The 21,098-nt window shown below is 41.4% G+C and overlaps 2 protein-coding genes across 2 annotated transcripts in view; both read right to left on the bottom strand.

Annotated features, from left to right (window-relative positions):
• Positions 1-21,098, bottom strand: part of LOC309706959 (paxillin-like) — a 36,247-nt gene that overhangs the window by 7,780 nt on the left and 7,369 nt on the right. The window contains exons 2-8 of the mRNA XM_082533995.1: positions 10,632-10,813; positions 10,398-10,483; positions 10,051-10,187; positions 9,634-9,823; positions 9,322-9,466; positions 4,210-4,368; positions 3,358-3,531 (exon numbers count right to left, since the gene is read on the bottom strand). Of these exons, the coding sequence (XP_082390121.1) occupies positions 3,358-3,531; positions 4,210-4,368; positions 9,322-9,466; positions 9,634-9,823; positions 10,051-10,187; positions 10,398-10,483; positions 10,632-10,813 (1,073 nt within the window). The remainder of the gene's footprint in view (positions 1-3,357; positions 3,532-4,209; positions 4,369-9,321; positions 9,467-9,633; positions 9,824-10,050; positions 10,188-10,397; positions 10,484-10,631; positions 10,814-21,098) is intronic.
• Positions 4,403-9,289, bottom strand: LOC309706960 (uncharacterized protein). The gene is made up of 3 exons (XM_082533996.1): positions 7,642-9,289; positions 6,464-6,733; positions 4,403-6,217 (listed from the first exon to the last, which is right to left on the bottom strand). Exons 1-3 carry the CDS (start codon positions 8,245-8,247, stop codon positions 5,774-5,776), a joined length of 1,320 nt encoding a protein of 439 aa, XP_082390122.1. The 5' UTR covers positions 8,248-9,289; the 3' UTR covers positions 4,403-5,773.

The raw sequence follows: 21,098 nt of genomic DNA on the forward strand, positions 1-21,098 counted from the left end.
ACAGACCGGTTACCATGGCAACGGACCGGTTACCATGGCAACGGACCGGTTACCATGGCAACGGACCGGTAACCCATGGCAACGGACAGTTAACCCATAACAACGCATGTAAACGCATGGCAACGGACAGTTAACCCATAACAACGCATGTAAACGCGCATATATATATATATATATATATATATTTATTTATTTATTTATTTATTTATTTATTAGGGGTGCAACGATATTCGTATCGATATTGAACCGTTCGATACAGTGCTTTCGGTTCGGTACGCATATGTATCGAACAATACAATTTTTTTCAATTTTTTTTTTTTCAATTTTTTTTTTTTTTTTTTTTTTGTGTCCCGTTTGGATCTATAGCCATCAGAATTGTTGTCTTGAGGCCAAGAAAGATGCCAAGAGGATTTATTTTAAGTGGATCATCATATTGGTCCATTTGATTGACCTTTATTATAATTATGAATTTATTTTATTTTCAGTTGCAAACGGGACAGACATGACTGTGGGATAGGACAGGGGGAAAGAATGAAAGAAAGAGGGGGAGAGAAAGAAAGAAAACCAAAGGGGAGAAAATCAACTATCAACTTTCCTTCTGACGATGCTGTCTGTGTTGAGCGCTCAGTGAATCTGCATTTGACTACTCCGCCTAGGCTCGAGAGTGCAGCCTAGGCGGAGTAGTCGAACGCAGATTCACTGAGCACTCAACACAGACAGGATGGTCAGAAGGAAGAGCGCAGGGCAAGCTAGCGAGACAGAAGTGGACCTCCCCACCCTCATTCAGATCTGGCGTTTGGAATTATTTTGGTTTTCATGTGACGTATGACCCTGAAGGTAAGCGAGTCATGGACTAAAGTAAAACAGTATGTTGGATGTGCCATGCAATGCTCAATTACATGGGTGGGAGCTAGTGTGTTAGCGCAGTTAGCTCGTTAACGTGTTGGCCGTCTAGCCCCTCTGTATAGGGTAGCTCGTTAACGGAGATTTGCCGTGTTGTGGCGTTAAGGTTATTTCAACGAGATTAACCTGAAAGCACTAGTGGGAACACAACGAATATGACTGCACATTTACACCGACATCATCCTAGTGCAAAGACAAAAACAAGCATGCATGCTACAAACTTTAGCCGAGTCATTTAGACAGCTGTTAGCACAGGATTCTCCTTATGGAGACCTGATATGTTTAATATGCTGCTGAGAATATAGCCCAGAAGAAACGGATAGTATAGCTTTTATTTTGGAAAGAGACATTTCTCTGTAATAAACTCTCTTTTCCAAAGATGAGTGATTCCTCAATCAGATACAGGGCTCGCAATATCGCTAGCCCGACGTCCTGGGGCTATCTCTGCCCTGCCTGTCGGGCTATTGTAGGAAGGAAAAATATATGTCAATGCTTTTGCATTCTTTCAGAAATGTAGCTGGGTAATTATGTCATTGGGTGAGCCACTGTCAATATGTGACATATTGAAATCGTGTTTGAATTTGCGCTTGTTTTTTTGCTTTCACTTTGCAATCGCGCGAACTGTGTATAGAGAGCGACAGCACTGATCTGTGAGTGATGATAATTTGTGCACCAATTCCTCTGACATAGTCTTATTAATTGTTAGCTTACTATGCAAACATGACAAGTGAAATCTCCCGCAGCTTAAACATGTGAGAGGTTGATCGCGCAGAGAATCGCTGAGCTTATGTGAGTGCGGCAGGATATATATTTCACTACGATGACCTGGATGATTGAGAACCTTCACAGACAGATATATATTTTAGTTCTGCTGAGCCAAATAAGACAGGTCAGGGTGAAGAAGTGACAGCCAAAGAAAAGCTTACCACAAAACGGAGACGTTATGACAAATCAGACTATAAGGCAAAAAGAAAGTGCAGCTTTATGGTTTCATGGACAAAAGAATTTCTGTGGCTGCAATATGACGAGCTAAAAAACAACACGCACAAGGGTTAGGGTTAAATTTAAAAACTGTACTTTTGTGTTAAAATATATATTTATAATTTTAATAAATGTCCAAAGACATGCAGCTTGTCGGGATAGGTTAATTGGATAATCCAAATTGTCACTAGGTGTGAATGTGCGAATGAATGTGAGTGCGAATGGTTGTCTGTCCCTGTGTGTTAGCCCTGCGACAGACTGGCGACCTGTCCAGGGTGTACCCCGCCTCTCGCCCTATGACAGCTGGGATAGGCTCCAGCGCCCCCCGCGACCCTGAAAAGGATAAGCGGAAGCGAATGGATGGATGGAAATTAAAAAGGCATGAACATTTTTTTTTGTATCGAAAAAATATCGAACCGTGACACCAAAGTATCGAACCGAACCGTGAATTTTGTGTATCGTTGCACCCCTAATATATATATATATATATACACACATACACATATACATATACATATATATATATATATATATATATATATATATATATATATATATACATACACATATACATATACATATATACATATATATATATATATATATACATATACATATATATATACATATATATATATATATACATATACATATATATATACATATACATATATATATATATATATATATACACATATATATATATATATATACATATACACATATACACATACATATATATATATATATATATATATATATATATATATATATATATATATATATATATATATATATATATATATATATATATATATACACATACACACACACACACACATATATACACATACATACATACATACACACACACACCCCCACATAACACAACACATTGCAGTTTAACAAGGAGGCAGCCCAACAATTTGGAAAGCTTTACAGACCTGCATTTCCTATCGCCTCAGTGCACTACAGCCAGCCAACAGCACAACAAAAATCTAATTTCACTTTAAATTCTCTTTCTACTGTTTTGGCAAAAGCCACTACCTACTGTGCACTCAGTTAGATCCCAACCAGTGAACACAAAACACTAAACCACTAACCAAGCCTATATCGAACTCAGTCAACAGCAGCTTTATGAATGGATAAGAAGGAGGATGAATAGCATCTGTAACCTTAACTTGTAATGTGGTCATATGTTACAGAATAATACATTACTTCCTACATGCACAAGGAAACTAGAAGTCACTTTGCTCCAACTTCTTCTAGGGCCTTGTGCATGCATGCTATATTTATATGCCTGACTATCAGCGTAAGTGATTGAGAAAGAAAAGCACTTTCCAGCACATTGTTTCCAGTAAGACCCTCATCCATTAAGTTATGAATAAATAAATATTATCTGCCCAGTCTCTGTATACAACCATGTATGCGTATACGTGTGTATGTGTTTGTGTTGAAGTTTGCATTACTGACATCCAGTATGGGTCCATTGCAGTAGTGGCATCGCGGTGAGAACAGGTTGTGGTAATCTTTCTCGCAGTAAGGGTGCCCATCGCGCTCAAAGAAGTTCCTAGAGCCAATCTCGTCCTGACAGTGGGTGCACACGAAGTGCTCGGGGTGCCACGTTCTGCCCATGGCAGTCACCACCTGGTGTGGGGAGACACGGTGCATGAAAAATTAATGAGCTGCAAGGAGAAAAGACCTGGCTCAGCAGAGAAAATCTCTGCAGCAGAGCATGAGAGCAGCAAAGGGAATCCTGCAAACAGCAGCAGATGTTTGCAACTCAAAGTTTAAAAGGAATAATAACCATATTTACAATCATCTTGTTCCACATAAGTAAAAACATCTTTATAATCCTGTGAAAACATTAAGCCTCTGTAAATTCAAAGTATCGCAAAATATCATTTTTCTGGAGGAGGAGCTGCTGCTGAAATCCAGATAAGTTAGTGAAACTAACTTATCTGGATATCATGTACTTATATTGAGCTTAAAGCTACACTTTGGTAAAATGAAACACACATTGTATTTATTACCCCACTTATTGGCTGTAAACTAAATGAAAGGTGAGCTATTGATAGACTAAGCAGCTTTGAAGTGAAACATAAGCCAACGCTGCACTCATTGTGCAAATAAATCTAAAGTGTAATCTTCTCTTCACCATACCATTAACAGAAAACTGCATTAATGTGTGCAAAATCCCACTGGGTATTCGTGCATAAAAATAACAGCCTGCGAGCACACGTGTCTAAAAATAGGCGAGTTAAAAGTTTAGTATGTGAGCCACATTCAACATACATGTATGTTTACATGTTTCTGTGCTGTTACCTGCCCAGCAATCGGTTTCTTACAAGCACCGCAGACCCCTTTAGCCACTGTCTGGACGCCAAGTTTGTTGAGGTCAGACTGCAAGCTTCCCAGCATGTTGTCCAGCTTGTTGGCTGGTTTGGGGGCAGGAGAGGGAGAAGTCATTCCCGGTGAATGGATCTGACAGAGATGGAAAAGCAAAGTGTTTAATTACACCATTCAGATGCTTCAATAAACAACCTCAGTATAATATCAGTTAGTGTGAGTGAATCGCACCACTGCTACATTTTGTGTTTTCATTTTTCTTGCACACTTACTTGACTTCATGTAGCTGTCTTTGTAACTGGGATTTAAATTGCACTCAGAGGAACAATTTTAAAGTCGCAGTGGTGCTTTCCGGAAGTCGATATAGTATAAACATAAAAATTTCTGAGAGTTTATTAATTTAAAAAAAGCTTCCTTTGGCTGCCCTCTTATTCACAAGGGCTCACCACAGCAGATGGCTCAGCATATTTGATTTGGCAAATTTTCACACTGGATGCCCTTCCTGATGCAGCCCCAAAGGGATTTGTGTCTCCTCCTGGCTTTGAACCAGGGATCCTTGAGGTGTGAGACTTACATGTAAACTACAAAGAAACCTAGAAACCTCCAGGAATGAAAACTCAACGCTAAAATGCAGGAACTATAAGTTCATAGTTTTTTAAAGGATTATTAGAGGTGTAGTTGCTTTGACCACAAGTGGATGCAGACAGTGGACGCTACAATGGCTACCTGTGTGCTATATGTCACCTCAACGTCTCTACTGTCTTTGTAGTTGATGGCCTATGAAGTCTTGAGCTCCAACAGTTCCACCTAGATCAGCCCTAATCTATGTTAACAGGCCTCAAATATTAACATGTATGTGTAAATGTGTCTGGTGACTAATGCAAGCAAACACAGACCTTCTCAGGTGGTGTTGTCATTGGAGCGTCATGACTCCTACATTCCACTGAAGGAGAAAATAGCACCTATGCTGCATGCCCCCACCACCCACACCCACGGCCTCCATACATTTGATAAAATTAAACACAGCCTTTTCCTGGGTATTTCACCATGGTTGTGCTATTCTGCTAAAGCAGGTTCTAACAAAGTTTTTTTTTCCTAAAAGCATGATTGTATAAGAAATTCAGCTTCAACTGGTTGGTGTCTGACATAATGGGACATGTTGACTTAAGTCTTGTGAGACATGCTATAATTGTGACGGTAACTGTGCTGTCATGCGGCAGATTAGGTTTCAGTGGCACTGCAATCCTTCCATTCCTATGCATGGCAGGACTCTTAGTGTAACGGGAATATCAGGGAGTTACACTCTGCTTTCCTCTAAGCTCTTAAATTCTCCTCTCTAACACACTGTTCTTGGCGCCACTGGATGTCAGAATTAGAATGTGGGCTCAGTCCTTCTAGCCTGAATGTCAGCACCCCTGTGACTGGACTGCAGACAAAGCCTTCATGAGGTTACCTGTTTGACACCAAGGGCCAAAAACAGAACGAGTGTCTGGACAAATTCCTTAACGCCCATACATATCCAAGTAGCCAACAAACAAGCTCAAGTAAAACAATTCAAAGTGTGACAGAAAGTGGAAAGAATGAAGTTAGAGGAGGAAGATGGAAGAAAGGTGATCCGTGCCTGAATCGGTGGAAAGATGGGGTCGTACTCTGTCTGACAACCCACTGATACAAAGAGCTTGGCAGGCGGGGGTGGCGTGACCGGCTTGGGTGGAGGGCTAGGTGATGGAGGAGGTTGGACAGGGGGAGGTGTGGGCTCCCTGGGAGGAGGAGGAGGTGGGGGAGGAGGAGGAGGAAGAGGAGGAGGACTAGGTTCCTTGGGAGGTGGAGGGGTAGGTTCTCGAGGAGGAGGTGGGGTTGGAGGGGGAGGAGGTAGTGGCGGAGGAGTCTGCTTGATGGGGGGTGGCTTTTTGAGAACTGGGGGAGACAGTGGAGGGGGAAGGACTTTTCTCTGTGGGGCGGGTGATTCAGGAGGGATGATGATCTGGGAGGAAGAAGGAAACAAAGCAGCGAGGAAAGGAGAAGAAACATCAGACACAAAAAAGGAAAACTATATTGGCCCGAAAAGTGAAACTGTTTAAACTGTTTGCCAATAACAAGTAAAATTTTATGGTTAAGTTTGAAAAATGATAAATATCTAATATCTGCCAGTTAATTCTGTGATCAAAAGCCAAAAAGGCATAAACTACACCATCAGTGAGGCTTTTCATCTCCACCTTCATCCTGCTACCTTATCCACAGATGGCTGAATCCCTTCCTCTCGTGTCCGCTGTGGGTTGGATGTAACAATGACTCCCTCCGTCAACCAGTCATCGGGCTGTTGTTTACGCCTGCGCTCCAACCGCCCGATCCCCAGTTTTCCCTGCAGCTCTTCAATAAGTCGATCTTGCGAGTTGCTTTTATTTATAATGATTGGTCCCATTTTACGTCTCAACATTCCCTCCCTGTACATTGGGTGCACGTTGGACGTCTCTTTGGTGCGGCGGATAACTGACTTGAGCTGGAGAGCAGACAACAAGTTGGTGTGGGAAGCTGGAATTGTGCCATACGCCGAAGGAAAAAAAAAAAAATCAATCACAAGCAGGATGGGCTCAGAAGTGGATTTCTCACTCAAATGCAAAAACCCACACGCAGCGGCTGGGGTCAAAATGCTATGCAGTTTTTCTGTCAGGCATATTTAATTGATTTTGTTTGCAGAAGTCGAGCATCAGCCTCCTGCACAGGCTCATTCTTTAATATCAACATAAAACCTGCCGGAAATCCATGGCAAGGCATGCTCGATGGAAAACACCCGTCTATAACAAAATAAAATAAAACTCTGCACATGCCAAAGCAGGGCCAAAGATTAAACCAACAGAGCTCTAGTGTGCATTTTAAATTCATCTGCAAATGCAAAAAAGGGAAGGGAAAAGATATCCCTTTTACTGTGGAGTCTGGGTCTTTTCGTATTGGCCGTGTCAGTGATTAAAAGCTTGAACATGACATGTCAGGTGCTATGACTAACACAGCAATGTCAATGAAGCAAGTGGGGGCGTGCAGAGACATCTTTTCAGCAAAGCTTTCAACATCAGCCACAACTGATCTCCACACAGCGACTTCTCCCTCAAGCCATTCTGAAATTGCTATATGACACCACATGCATCACACCACAGAGACTGAGGAATTTCTCCTCATCTTGACATGTTTGTACTATTGCACAGCTCCTCGAGTACTTGTAGAGCTGCTTGCCCAAAATAAGCTTTTCAGCATTTTGCTTGAACAACCAATTAATACAACCCTGCTGCCATTACTTCCAGATATAATTTATATCTTAGCCACATGCCAATTAAAAGGGAGCCACAAAGTATTAAATCCTCTATAGCTTCATGCCAGCAGCTTATTTTGGAAGAGTCAAGCTGAGCCTCCTACTTGACCAGAAGCAGATAGACGGTCAACAGCAGAGGGCTGCTGTATGGGCAAGTCCAGCGTTGCATCTGGAGTCCCAGGGCAGGTGGAGGGGGTAAAGCACTCATCCATCCAGCTGGACTCAGTCATGGGTGTCAGGGTTCCCTCTAGGCTGAGATCTGGATAAAATCCATCTTCCTCCTCCCAAGATCTGTCTTCTTCCCCGGGCACAAAAGCAGTCGGTGGCTGGTTCTCACCCAGTCGAGTGGAGTCGGTTGATAAAAGTTTCTCTAAAGTATCATCCAAAAAAGGCTTCCGGCATGGCCACGTTAAACCCAGCACTTCGCCTCCCTGACTTTCTATAAGAGGTGCATAAAAGCCACTTGACGGCACAGTGGCGACCGAAACTGGAGACCCTGTGGGACTGCTGCTGCTTGGAAATGTGTATGTTTTCCCCCTAACTGGAGCAGGACTCTTAGGACAAGTATCTTTTGGGACTGTTTCAGGACTGGAGCTTTTAGATACAGCTGGAGAACTAGAGATATTAGGAATTGTTACAGGACTTGAAATCTTTGGACTTGAAAGTCTCGGAAGTGTTAATGGACTAGCTGACTTGGGCACTGTTTCCATGGTGGTTGGCACGGTAACTGGGCTATCCCTCTGTATTGCTGTTTGTGGACTGTGACTTACAGGAGCAGGACTGAGACTTTTAAGGACCGGGCTTTTACATTCAACATCAGGAGGACTGGGACTCTTGCCTTTAACAGTGGGACTCGGGCTTTTAGAGACTGTAACAGGACTTTTAGAAACAACCACGGGTTTGGAGCTCGTGGCAGCAGCACCTGGACTAGCATACTCTTTAGTTATTATATGAGTGGGGGTGTCAACTTCAGTTTCACTGGAGGTTTTTACAGTACTGGAAAAACTAAAGCTCTCAACATGTGAGATCTCAGAAGTGACAGTGCCATCATCAGCCTTCTGTTGGATCTGAGAGTACTGAAGGCTCTTAGATGATGCTATTACTACAGCAGAAAGAGGTGAAGATGCAAGAGCTGAACCACCATCTTCATCTATGTGGAGTTCCAGCGGGAGTGGTGTACAGGACGGAGCAGTGTAACTATTGGGTAGAGGAGTATCAGGGGAACCAATCTGAGGCGTTATAGGTGGGTTAGTTATTGGGTGGATAACCGGTGAACCAGCAACTAATAATGGGTCAACTGCATCTTGATTGACAGACACCTGAGAGCCAGACTAAATCAGGTGCAATTATGTGAAGGGTGCAATGTACATACAAAGACAAGACATACACAGTGGTAGAGAAAAGAGAAAGAGACCAGGAAAATAAAGAATGAGATGAGAGTGAAAGAGAAAGGACAGTAAAGAGCATCACAAAGCAAAACCTGGAAAGTTACTGTAATACAAAAAAAATTGTTGTTTCAACACGAATGAATGATGTCATCACAAATACTGACAACAAATTAAAAAAAAAAAAAAAACCTTGGTCACTGCAATGTTGAAGAAATGCAGCTCATAAAAATAAGACCTAAAAACAGGCAAATGCCAAAAAAACAAAACAAAACAACAACTTTCTATAATTAAGAGATGCAAAAACATCCAGTACAGCTAAATTCTAAACAGCCACACATACCAAAAATAACTGTCCTCAATCAAACCAAAGTCAACCCACTTCTGAACCACACTCACATTGCTTTGCACTTTGAAGTCAGACAGGGAGGCCATTAGCTCATCCAGCTCTCGTGTGGCAGAGGAGGCAGACATTCTGGCTTGTTGTTGTGACAGCGTTTCTTGTCCATCTGTTTGCTCATCTGACACCACCAACGGTGCGGGACTAGTGAGGAAAACACCACCGTCAACCAAAATGACTGGATTTTTAAAAAATAAATACAAATATAAACCACGTACAGTATAAAAGTGGTTCATGCCAGCATAAAATACATGGGCACAAACTTCTCAGTAGTACAAATCCAGTTTTTCTGTAACAATTTTTGGTCTTACTGTGGTGCTGGGACAGAGCTTTCCAATTCATTCAGAAGGCTCTCCACACTTGGTCGAACGTCCTCGATTCCTCGAGTGGGTCCACTACGTTTGGGCTTCTCCACCACAGTGGCTTTACCTGCAGTGGAGACTCCATTCTCCTGTACATGGTGGACAATGCTGCTGCCAGGCAGCGGTGGAGCAGCTTCCTCTACGGCATAAAGAAAAAAAGAAAAAAGATGAATGCATATCCTGCTAAAATGCATACATAGTGTGAAGTGCAAACACTGAAACAGTAACAGAATACAGTGGAAAGAATGACACCATTGTGTAATACCACAGAAACAGAAGTACCATAGTTAGACGGTGACATCGACATTCCTTCAGAGAAACATGAGGGAGCATTTCATAAACTGAAATGCTCCCTCATAATTGTACCTTCTGTGGCGAAGGCAGGGGTGCTTTGCTGCACAGCGTTGAGCTCCAACAGCAGGCGGTCCAGCTCAGACAGGTTGCTGCCCAGTGAGTTCATTGCACCAGCTGATGAGTCACTGCTCTTATGTTTATTAGGGAGACTGAACAGGGCAGAGACATGAAACAACATTTATCATCAACAACATCTTGTTTCAAGCTTAGCACCAAGTGGAAATGGTTATTTCTGATCAAATGTTTTTACTTATTAGTTTCTACTCAGAAACATATTCTAAAAAAATTTAGCTGTACTGAGTTTTTGTTGTTGGAAAGATGTCTCAAGAGCTTCGTTGAGACTTAACATGACCTCTAACCTGTACACGTGGTCCTCTCCACCAGTGGGTTGGCCTAGACTGCTGCTATCTCTAGACCAAGGACTTCTCTGCGCTGTGCCGACAGACTGAAATAAGGAAGTAAAATAACAATAGTGAATTTAGAGGATCAATGCAGCAACTAATTCACTTCTCATCCATGAGTTCATCAGGCAGCATTTGAAACGAAACAGTCTTTGGTTAATTCCCCAACATTTACAGCATGCATGCATTTACCTCTATTTCTTCTACTCCATTCAGAGCTTGGTCTGAGGGAGTAGGTGGGACTTGGGATGGAGAGCAGATGTCTTGCTGGGTCTGACCCCGCACAGGAAAAGAGTAGGCGGCCTCTTCAGACAGGAAAAGGGGGTGTTTCGAGATGTGGGATGTTGTGGACTCGAGGTCCGCCAACAAAGCATCTACATAAACAAAACAAAACAAAAAAAGCACAGATTGATTAGCATCTGGTTATGCCATATCCTATCTTGAATTTTAACTTTTGTCGTTCAATTATTTATGGTCTTGTACTTTGATGTATTAGGTATCCTTGAGAGCTTTAATAGCTGCCATTTTTAAAAAATGTATTACTAACCTCTAACACCATAGCTCTCATGACTGTCTATGGGAAAGAAAGAAATCAGAGCGTGCTATCACAAGATCTTTGAGCATTCAGCACAAAACCAATGTGATGGAACAGGGGGGGGGGGAAAGTCAGCGACCGCCATCTATCCAACACTCCAATCTGCTAAAAGTCCAAAAGCATAAAACAAGGCCTATACCGATGTTGAGCGGACATGTTGGTGCACTTCTGAAAAGTTAGTACTTTCAATGAACTTCTAGTGAATAATATTCGACTCATGATATGCTGCTTGCATACACGAACACCAAGTAATTACTGCTTCTTTTGCAACCTGTCAAAACCCCCAAGAGCGCTGACATCAGAGGGAGTGGAGTTGTAAAAGTTGAATCATGCAGGCAGTCATGACCACTCCTGTCGTTACTTATTGACCCTCTCCTGCCTGCAATTGTGAAATGGTTTAAAGGGTTGCTGTCAAATCTGCACACAGGTATACACACGGACATATTTACCATCTAAACGCAGACAGGTCCCCCAGAGGAATGCAGGCCAAGAAAACAACTACTAATTAAGCAGTCCCAGCAAGTAGGTAGAAGGACATATAACATTAAAGGGGATTTAATGAAGAGCACAGGCTGTATTACTGAATACTCAGGCTTATTTTAGCATACTCACCCACCAGAGCAGGGTTTAGTTTCTCTTGCAGAATTTCACAAGTCCTAAAAAATAAGACCCTAAATTGAAGAACAAACTTGATCCAATAAGATGTGTTTTATGAATAAAGCAACTCGAAATAATTACAGTTTAAACACACTGTCAGGATACCAGTGTGTTACAGGTAAAGGCACAACTGCTGCCAATCTAAAGCAGTAAAACTAACAAAGTTAAAGTATATAACCAAAACTGTAATGATCAGCATTAAGTCTCATTCTGTATCGCTAAAACACTGACTAAAAATATTTAAAGAGCGCACAGCACTCTCTAACCTTCTATGACAAAGTCTGACATATAGCTAGGGAGTATTCAACATAGGTTAGCAAGCTTAACCACTTCCTAAAATTAAACACTGGGTCAGCAGTCAAACCCATAGCTAAAGTAACCAGCACATGAGACATACCTCTGAGAAAGGCAAAGACAGTACACACAAGGAAGTGAAGAGGCACAAATGCAGAGACGAAAAGAATCAGAGGAGGAAGAGGGCAACCTAAACACAACGTTTGCCAGGCAGGAACTGCCTTTCTTAACTCTACCATCAGTGCAGCAGAACGAGAGACGAGGAGGGGGAGAGGATCACGGAGAGAGGGGAAGGAGGGGTTAAAAATAATGCCGGGGGGTAAGGTTCACCCCTTCATTGCTATGCCAGCTCCAACTAGCTGCCTGAAAGCTTAAGTAAGAAAGCTTAAGTAAGTAGAAACACTACTCACACAGATCACGACAATCCTCTGAAAAAGTGTCCAGGGTCTGAGCAACTGAACGAGTGCACAATGTGGTGAACTGAGGAAAGTTGAAAGCAATCGGAGCTCTTATCAACACAGACATGCCCAACTATGGGAGTGGTATCACAAAGGTATATAAGGGGCTGTAATCAGCCCCTCCTTCACACTGGTAGCGTAAGCTCTGCTCAGGTTACTCATGACTCATGACTACTTTTTAATGCTGCATGTTGCATTATATTTAGTCCTTTAATTATAATCGTAAATATACAAGTGTGTTTTCTTGCCACAGTTTAGGTGGAGACTAACTCATGCTGGGTATACCGAAGTACCACGAAGTACCATGAGTACAGTGGTAATTCGGTCTGCAAGGTTTCCCAGACAGAGAGGAGACACAGCAGAAACTGAGCCAGAGCAATACCAGATCCACTTGGAGCACCTTAGCGCTACCGTGATAAACACGATTAACGTGGTTAAAATGCCAGTTGACAGGGTTTCACAGCAGAGTCTCCTCTCTGGACACAGAAGCCCGGATACATTCCACAGAGTTTCATTATGGACACAGCAGCACACTGTTTACACTACTGCAGCCAGCTCTGAGTGCACCTTCATCTCTTACTTGGTAGCAGCAAACAAGCACACCCATAAAAGCAAAGAGGCAGAAACAACACATCTGTCACTTTAAAGTAAATACCAAGTATGGTGTGTGATAAAACCTTCCATTGAAAGATGGCTAGAAGCAGCGGCAGGGCCAGCACACACACACACAGGTGTACCTAACACTCAACAGTGCGGCTCGACTTCTGGTCCACAAGAAGGCAAAGTCAGGAGGACTGTGAGCTTGCTTGCTTAAATGAAGTTGACACTTCTTCCTTACAACTTTTCTTACACCAGAGCTGATTTTAACAGTGTGACATAACGCACAACACGCAAGGAAACTGCGGCAGAGATGCACTGTTAGGAAACAGTCCACTAGATCCTTTGCATTTAGCAAGCAGTGAGTTTGATCATGTAATGTGATGCTCATAGATAGGTCTAAAGTTTGTAGTTGTAATTAAACATCTGAAAATTTGTAAAACAAATCTACACAAAATTGTTTTCTGTATGGGCTTAAAGTGTCCAATCAGAGAGCAGCTGGTTCCATTTCCTGAAAAGTGTAGTGCGTTTTCAAAATCCTCTGGTTGCTGAAGGCCCTATGCAACAGTGCGTTTTGTAAATCTACTTCTCCTTTTGGGACCTGCAGCAGCAATTAGGCCAGAAACATAACTGGTAAAGCGACCATCACTATCTCTCTTCTGATTGGACCGTTACAATGTATCTCAAGATCAAGGAAATCCAATCAGATCAGAGGGTCAGATTTTATACTGGGAGCTTTGATCTGTGTCGATCTACATGGAGTTTTGTGCTTCGTATCTGTATACAAGATCACAAAAGCACATCTTTCTCCACTCCACAGTCTACAAAATACCACCACAATTACGTCACCCAGTGTTTAGTGGCTGTCACCATCTTGGTGTTTTAAAACCCTCACACGTGAGGGACTTAAAAAGCGAGGGACACTGCACTTTTATGTGGGGTCGTGACTTTTCAATCACCAGGTAGGCTCATAGCTGGCTTCATCCTCAGAGAGCCATAATTTCCGAACCGAACGCCACGCTGTATTCAATCAAATCTGAAACCGGCGATTTTAAGCATAAATTCACGTGGAAGTTTTTAAAATAAAAAACAGCAGTAGGATAATTTCCCAAAAGACCTTTTTTTTTTTTTTAGAGGTCCGGTTTCGGAAGTGAACCTCCCATCCACTTTCTCCACTGCCATTTCATCAGATCCTTATATAAAGAGTTTAAAGCCTTGAACCGAACCAAGCCAAGCAGCTACACACAAAGATTTGATCTGCATCACAAAAAAACAGAACATGGAAAAGCCAAAGGTATAAGATTGTTCACTTTTAACAGTGAAGTAACTACTCATGGGTTTTCAAGTGACCTGACATTTTGTGGTTTAAACGCTTCCATAGTAACAACGGTCTCCATCCATCAGTCTTTGAGGATTGTGGGAAGAATAATTTCTTTTCCATGACATCGTGAATAACACAGGATTTTATTAAAACAAGGTTGATATCATACCATCATTTTAGCGTCACAGCTCGTTGAAAGTCTACTCTCAATGCCTACAGCATTATGGCTCATAATCAAAATCCCTATGGAGAATATGAATGGGATTTTTACTTTAAGATTCCCATTGCGGAGCGCCATACAACTATTTTTTATCTGAGTTTTTGGCAACCACAGGGCTCGCCCTGCTGAAGTTGGGTCCCATCTTTTATACACAGATCAACTTTTGTTTTTGTATTGTGATGAATAATGAATTTTTCCATGTACATTTAGCTTACAAAACATCATTTATGAACAGCACTTTACTTTAGTCCAACATTTTTTACCCTAATTTGAGCCACACTACACCACACCACATAACTATGTAAAGCATTCAGAAGAACAACCTAAAAAAATCTGATGAGAATAAATCAGAACTAACGCAAATCACAGCAGAACATAATTTAGGTTTCATCAGATACTTTTTTGAAATACTGCATAAATAAATGGTACAAATATCTGCAGGGCTCATATCTGTTACTGATGTCAGAACAAAGTTTTACTACAGCTGGTGGAGACTTCAGTGAACACATGTTAGTCCAGATGGTTTACACAAGAGATGTTAATCAACTTAGCTCTCAAGCTGAACTAGATTTAACCCTGGTAATAAAGAATCTGCTTCTCTAAAATACAGTTACTGCTAAAACATGAACCTCCAGGCTACAGATACGCATACTCTGTTTGGCACTGCCTTACACCAGAATACTGACTTCAAATACAAGAGAGAGGCTTTACCAAAATAAGGCACGCTAATTGAAATCAACAGCTCATTTCCCACGGCAATGTCATTAGCGCGCAGTCCTAATGAACAGAATATAATTTAGCTAAGTTTGTGTTTGTTTAGTAAATGCAGCATGTTAGACGTGCTCTGACCCATCCACAAACTACACAAGCACACTGAGGTGTGTCAGCTTCCTCTGCCAAGAGAACATACCGTGACACAGACTCCAGTGCAAAACACACACAAGGTCTCCAAAGGCCAAAAATGAAAAGAGGAATAAAATAAAGAACACATAAAAACCTGTGCTAAATATCTACTGAAACATGGTTTCATGTCTTCTACTGAAAGGTGAAGGTGAGCTTGTTTTTGTATTTTGTTAGTGAGCGCAGGTTAATTCCCCGGAGTTCTTGGGAAGAAGGAGGTTTTATAAGGGGGACAAATCTGCTTTTCAGCACCTGGAGAAAAAACAGGCTGCACGTAGAGCTAACAGCCTGAATACATCAATTAAACTCAGTCATCCCTCTTAATTTGCAGCTAATGAACACAGAAAAACACCAGCATTCAGTCGGTTTCTGCGTGCACGACACTGAATGTGACACGGCAGAGCACAGCTGGGCTCAAACAATGAGGAATGGTGGTAGGAGTGTCGAGAGAGAGAGGAGTGAAACTGGGAAGTGTGTGTGAGTGTGGCATGCAGCAGGCAATCCTCAGAGGCTAAAATGTGGGTTGACGCAGATTAAGGAGACTCCCTTCCTCCCAGATGAATGGTGTGCATTTTAATTACACGAAGACAGTTTCACATGGGGCTCATTATAGGAAAGAGAAAGAGAAAGATAAAAGGGGGACTAGGAAAACTTGAGTGGAAAGAAGAAGAGATGAAAAAGACAGGAAAATGAGGAATGAAGGGAGAGGTTAGGGAGGGTTTGAGAAGGAAACAATTTCAAGACTCAACTATGTCGACAGCACGTAAGTCACTACTTTTCACAGTCAAACTCAACATAAAACACATAAAATATGAACAGAATCCAATTAGACAAACAGGAAGACTCGTGCTCCTGAATGTCAACAAAGGCAAGTCTCCATTATCCCTGACAGGATGTCCTGTCTGTTTGACCCTGCACTCACTGCATGAGCTTCTATAAGTGCTGACCGCTGCTTGGAATGAATCAATGCTGTTCACTATTCAACACATCTACTCCTGTTTATTTAACCCAGCTGGTAGCAGTTCATTTCAACGCAACAGCGCAGTACATTTATCAGCCTGCAGGGGATGATGTTGAGCTACGTGCAAGTGCCAAGTTCAAGCTTTTTTCCCCCCCTTCCCTTCTCAGGGCTGGTATACAGAAAAGTCTTTATCTGCTAGGTTCATAAATGCCAAGACATTTACTGAGATATGAGCTGACACCAAAGTGAAACTACAAGGAAAATTTAAGCGGCAAGATCCTGGCTGTGCAGCGAGTTTACCCATGTTCTCTGCCCTTTCTACATCTTTCTATCCTCATTCTTTTCATTTCTTTACTGTGCATCTGTCATTGTGCAAGGTGCACGCCGGCTGATACAAATTTCTTGCGTGCCACAGCTCGTCTTCCATGTGAGAGAAAAAGAAGGAGAGGCGGAGAAAAATGCGAGGTGCATGCCAGCTTAACGAGACAGTGCGATAGGACAGAAAAGTAGGGACTGAAGGCAAGAAAGAAAAGGTAAAAAGTCAGACTTTTGGATTAAGATCCGCTTTGAGGGAGGAAAAAAAACAGCAAAGCTTCAAAATGCAATAAAATGTGTGGAACAATCTTAGTATTCTGCTGTTCTGAGACTCATGTGGTGACACGAAGCCTTTCATGTGCCGTTCAGACAGGACTAGCCTTTCAATGTGACACAACCTGACACACCATCACATGAAATGATGAATCCTTCTCTTTGCTTGTACCAGAAGAGGAAGAAAAAACATGCGCCGTACAGCCCTCCGGGCTCGTGTTAGATAGCAGAAGGCCTGTGCCTGCGTTCATTTGGAGCGCTTCGACGGCTACGTGAGCACAAAATTGAATCACGCAGGAGACTAACGCACACACGGGTGCAACAGTGGACGGCGACACTGAACGCAGGTGCCTTTCAGCATGGCTGACTACACATACCGGAGAGACACACTGAGGCATCTAGGCACGCTATAAATACTTTCCTGCTGACCCTGACCTGTGGGAGAGGAGACACGAAGCAGATGATGGATGACCACGATGGTCAAAGCAATAGTCATGCGTTACAGACCACCCAGCAAGTTCTGCACTTGTACATCTGCTCTAACATGTATGCACTTGTACTCTATAGAAAAAGAAATATGATGTCATTTCTTTGATCTGAATGTTCTCAGAGTAACGCTCAAAATAAAACTTTCTTGTTAATGACCACAGAGTGTATGACCACCAAAACCAAACCTTACAATGTCCTAGCTGCTGCAGGAAGGGTACACCCTGGATAGGTCACCAATCTTGACAGATCATCATCATCAGGTGTGCTGAGTGAGAGCTGAATTTGACTGTGAAAGCAAAGGCCACCACAGCCCTGAAGAATACCTTTTATTATCTACTTTACTTTTACTGGTGGTATCAGCGGAATATATTGTAGCGGCAAATTAGACTTCAAACAAGCGACTGAGACCACAAACTTATTAAGAAAGTGTTTTAATGAGGTCATATAACAATTAACAGTACTGTAATTTTCTCATTCTCACATGCAAGTCATTTTCTTTTGGCAAACTCACCTGTCACCTCCTGCAGACCATTAGAATCAATGCAGTTTCATATTTTACTACACAGTAACTCTAAGATCAATTAAGTGCTACAGATGCTATTTTATGCAGACAGAATGCAGCTGCTTACACAGCAACATGCACTCCAGTGTGAGAGAGTACATCGATGCATGCAAAGCGAGCACACACAAAACATAACACAAAGCAGGAGAAGATCAACATCAAGTATTTTAATATTAACATAGCAATAACATTAAATAATCTAATGACTAAGGAATTTATCATTAGATGTAGTTCTAGTTGTGTTTCTGCCTTGTGCCCAGTATTTTCTTTCTACATCTAAATGACAAATGCAAAAACAAGTAAACAGACATCTTTTACAGTTTATCTTTAGATTTCTTTTTAAAAAGAATCAACCTTTTTAGTGCCTTTAAGTCTAATCCTGCAAGGCTATCACTTTGTTTATTTTAACAATGGACAAAATGACTAAGACTCTTCCGGTTCCTTCAGCTCTATAAAGCCTTGTGGGAGGTTTTGGCCTCTTTTTAACAGTCATAAGTGCCAAAATTACCACCAGACAGGATGATCTCATGTTGCAACTTGCAATTTGCATGGTGGAAATTTCATGAAAAGCAGAACCCCAGGGCATAACTTCACTGTTTTGGTTCAATCTCTCTGCTCTCATTTCACCATTTTCTGCCCCAGCGGGCAGCTAATTTTCTGCAAAACACTATGACAAACCCACTATACACAAACCTCCCCAGCAACTAACAGCAGAGCTTCAAAGACACTGAATGTTTGCTGAGCAAATTAAAGCATTTAACACAGGAGGAGGTAATAGAAGAGCCAATATTAAACTCACTCCACCAGTTACTAATAAAAATAAATGCAAACTTTGATCCTGCTGGGTATCAAATTGATAACTATTCACCAAATAAACTTCAAAGCTCATAATGATTCTCTTTCTGTGTTACATGCATACTCCTTTGTCTGAGAAAGAGGCGATTAGTCTACTGTGACTTGAGGCGAGAGGAAAAGTTAGGTCAGCTATTTGATTTAAAAAAACAAAAAAACAAAAAAAACACTTCTAACACTGATCACACGTTTGTTCTGAGAAAGGTTGAACCACATCATGCTAACTGCTGAACTACTACGACACCTCATCTCTGTCAAGTTCCACGGAGGAAGTACCACTTCAAAGTGTCAAACCAGCGTCCCGACGCCTCCGCCACTGCAAGTTCATCCAATAAAACCCAACCGACACAAAAACTGTGCCATATCTTAACTTTTATAACATATTTATAGCATTTATATCCAGGTGGCTCCTTGGTAAGATCTCTGGGAGCTTTTCATCCAAGAAAGCAAGTCCATTAGTGATATTATTTCAGCTTTGCTTTTACACGATTACACATTTGTCCTCTTGCCTCACAACAGTCACAGTGAAAGCAGCAAAAAAGTGGACATCAGACTTTGGATCTTAACTATTAGTTATTATTTTTTATATTTTCTTTTCACTCTGCACGGCGGGAACGTGACAGAGATCGCTGAGATGCTTTTAAAAAAAAAGTCACAATTCACATTTCAGTACGATCGTTATTATTAATATCACACTGAGACATTTGTTGTTATTAATAGTTCCGCTTCTTCTTCTCTCTGCCGCTTATTTACATGTCGGCTGCTGCTTGGTTTACTTGGCTTCTGCTGTTTTTGTTGCTCTCTTGCTCTCCTGTTATCAACTAAATGGAATTATTACATTTAAAGGGAAGAGGAAGGTAATGAAAGCAGCAATTTTAATGTTCAAATAATATACATGGGACTAACGAGGAGAGTATCTGCAATTGAAACAAAACCAGGGAAAAGATACAACATGTCCTCTTACCATACTATACGACCTTTATTTAAACCAGGGTTCACAAAGTGCTGTACATATACAAATAGCATAAACTAAAACTAAAATCATAATAAAAAACCCCTCTTGCTTTTTCTCACTTCCATCCTATTCTCACTCAAAACCCCCGTTAACTCAAAGGTTTTTAAAGAAAGGCTGAGGCAGTTTGGGGTTTAATCGATGCCCAGTCTGGTTGTTTTGAGAGACTGTGTGCATGTGAATGAAGTGAAAGCCGCTTGAAATTACTTCAGCAGTACCATGCGGGAGAGCAGGGTGGGGTCGTCTACTAAAAGAGACGATCATTTTCACTGTTATACTGAATGGATGACTCTCCACTGAAAGTAAGAGCAAAAATACACTGCAGAGCCACGAGCAAAAGAAGCGCTTCCTGAATATCTGCATAAAGCCATGCTGAGGTTTTATAATTATAACAGGAAGTCTGCACTGGACTACAAAGAAGTCTCTGCTGTGATGACGTTTCCCCATTAACCCAAACCTTTTTCAGCCCTACCACCAAACAGAGAATGCTAGTGTTTGCTGTCAGCTGCTGAATCTACTGATTTAGGGAGTAATTGAGGGCAAACTACAGGTTACCGATCTAGAGAGAAGCAGAAGTGCCACACTGTCTGTAGATTTTGTGCATTATCCCTGACCCAATTCTATATATACAATATATGCATGTGTGCGTGCAAAACTGCACTTTACTGTTAAGATTTAACTGTTCCTTCTTTAGATAAATGTAAAAATACAAACTACAGTATAGACCAGTGAGTTATATGGCTTCAGTTTCTGATACAACAGAAACTATAAAACACAAATACCAGCTATTTTCTTTGTTATAGTTCAAATGAAGCGAATAAAACTGCAGATAATCGTTACAGGGTAGAATTAATACAAATCTGGCTTAAGAACTGACGTACTTTAATCTTCATTCATCATGCATAATATCATATCATAGAAATTGAGAAATCTCCAGAGAAAGCATGTAAGTAGATAAGAGATTTCTTAATAAACTACAATCTCAAGCTGAAAATGATTCTCAGTTTTTATGTTACTTTGCAAAGCTTGCTATGCAAAATAAAATAAAAAAAAGATGGGCAATTTTCTCCTTTTATTAATCAGCTCGTTCGGGTTTGTCTTTTCCTGGGCTGAAGTAGGTCATAGCACCAGAAAAAAAAGCAGCTCTTTGTCC

This window comes from Aulonocara stuartgranti (assembly GCF_965226115.1).
Source record: "Aulonocara stuartgranti genome assembly, chromosome: 5".
NCBI lineage: Eukaryota > Metazoa > Chordata > Actinopteri > Cichliformes > Cichlidae > Aulonocara > Aulonocara stuartgranti.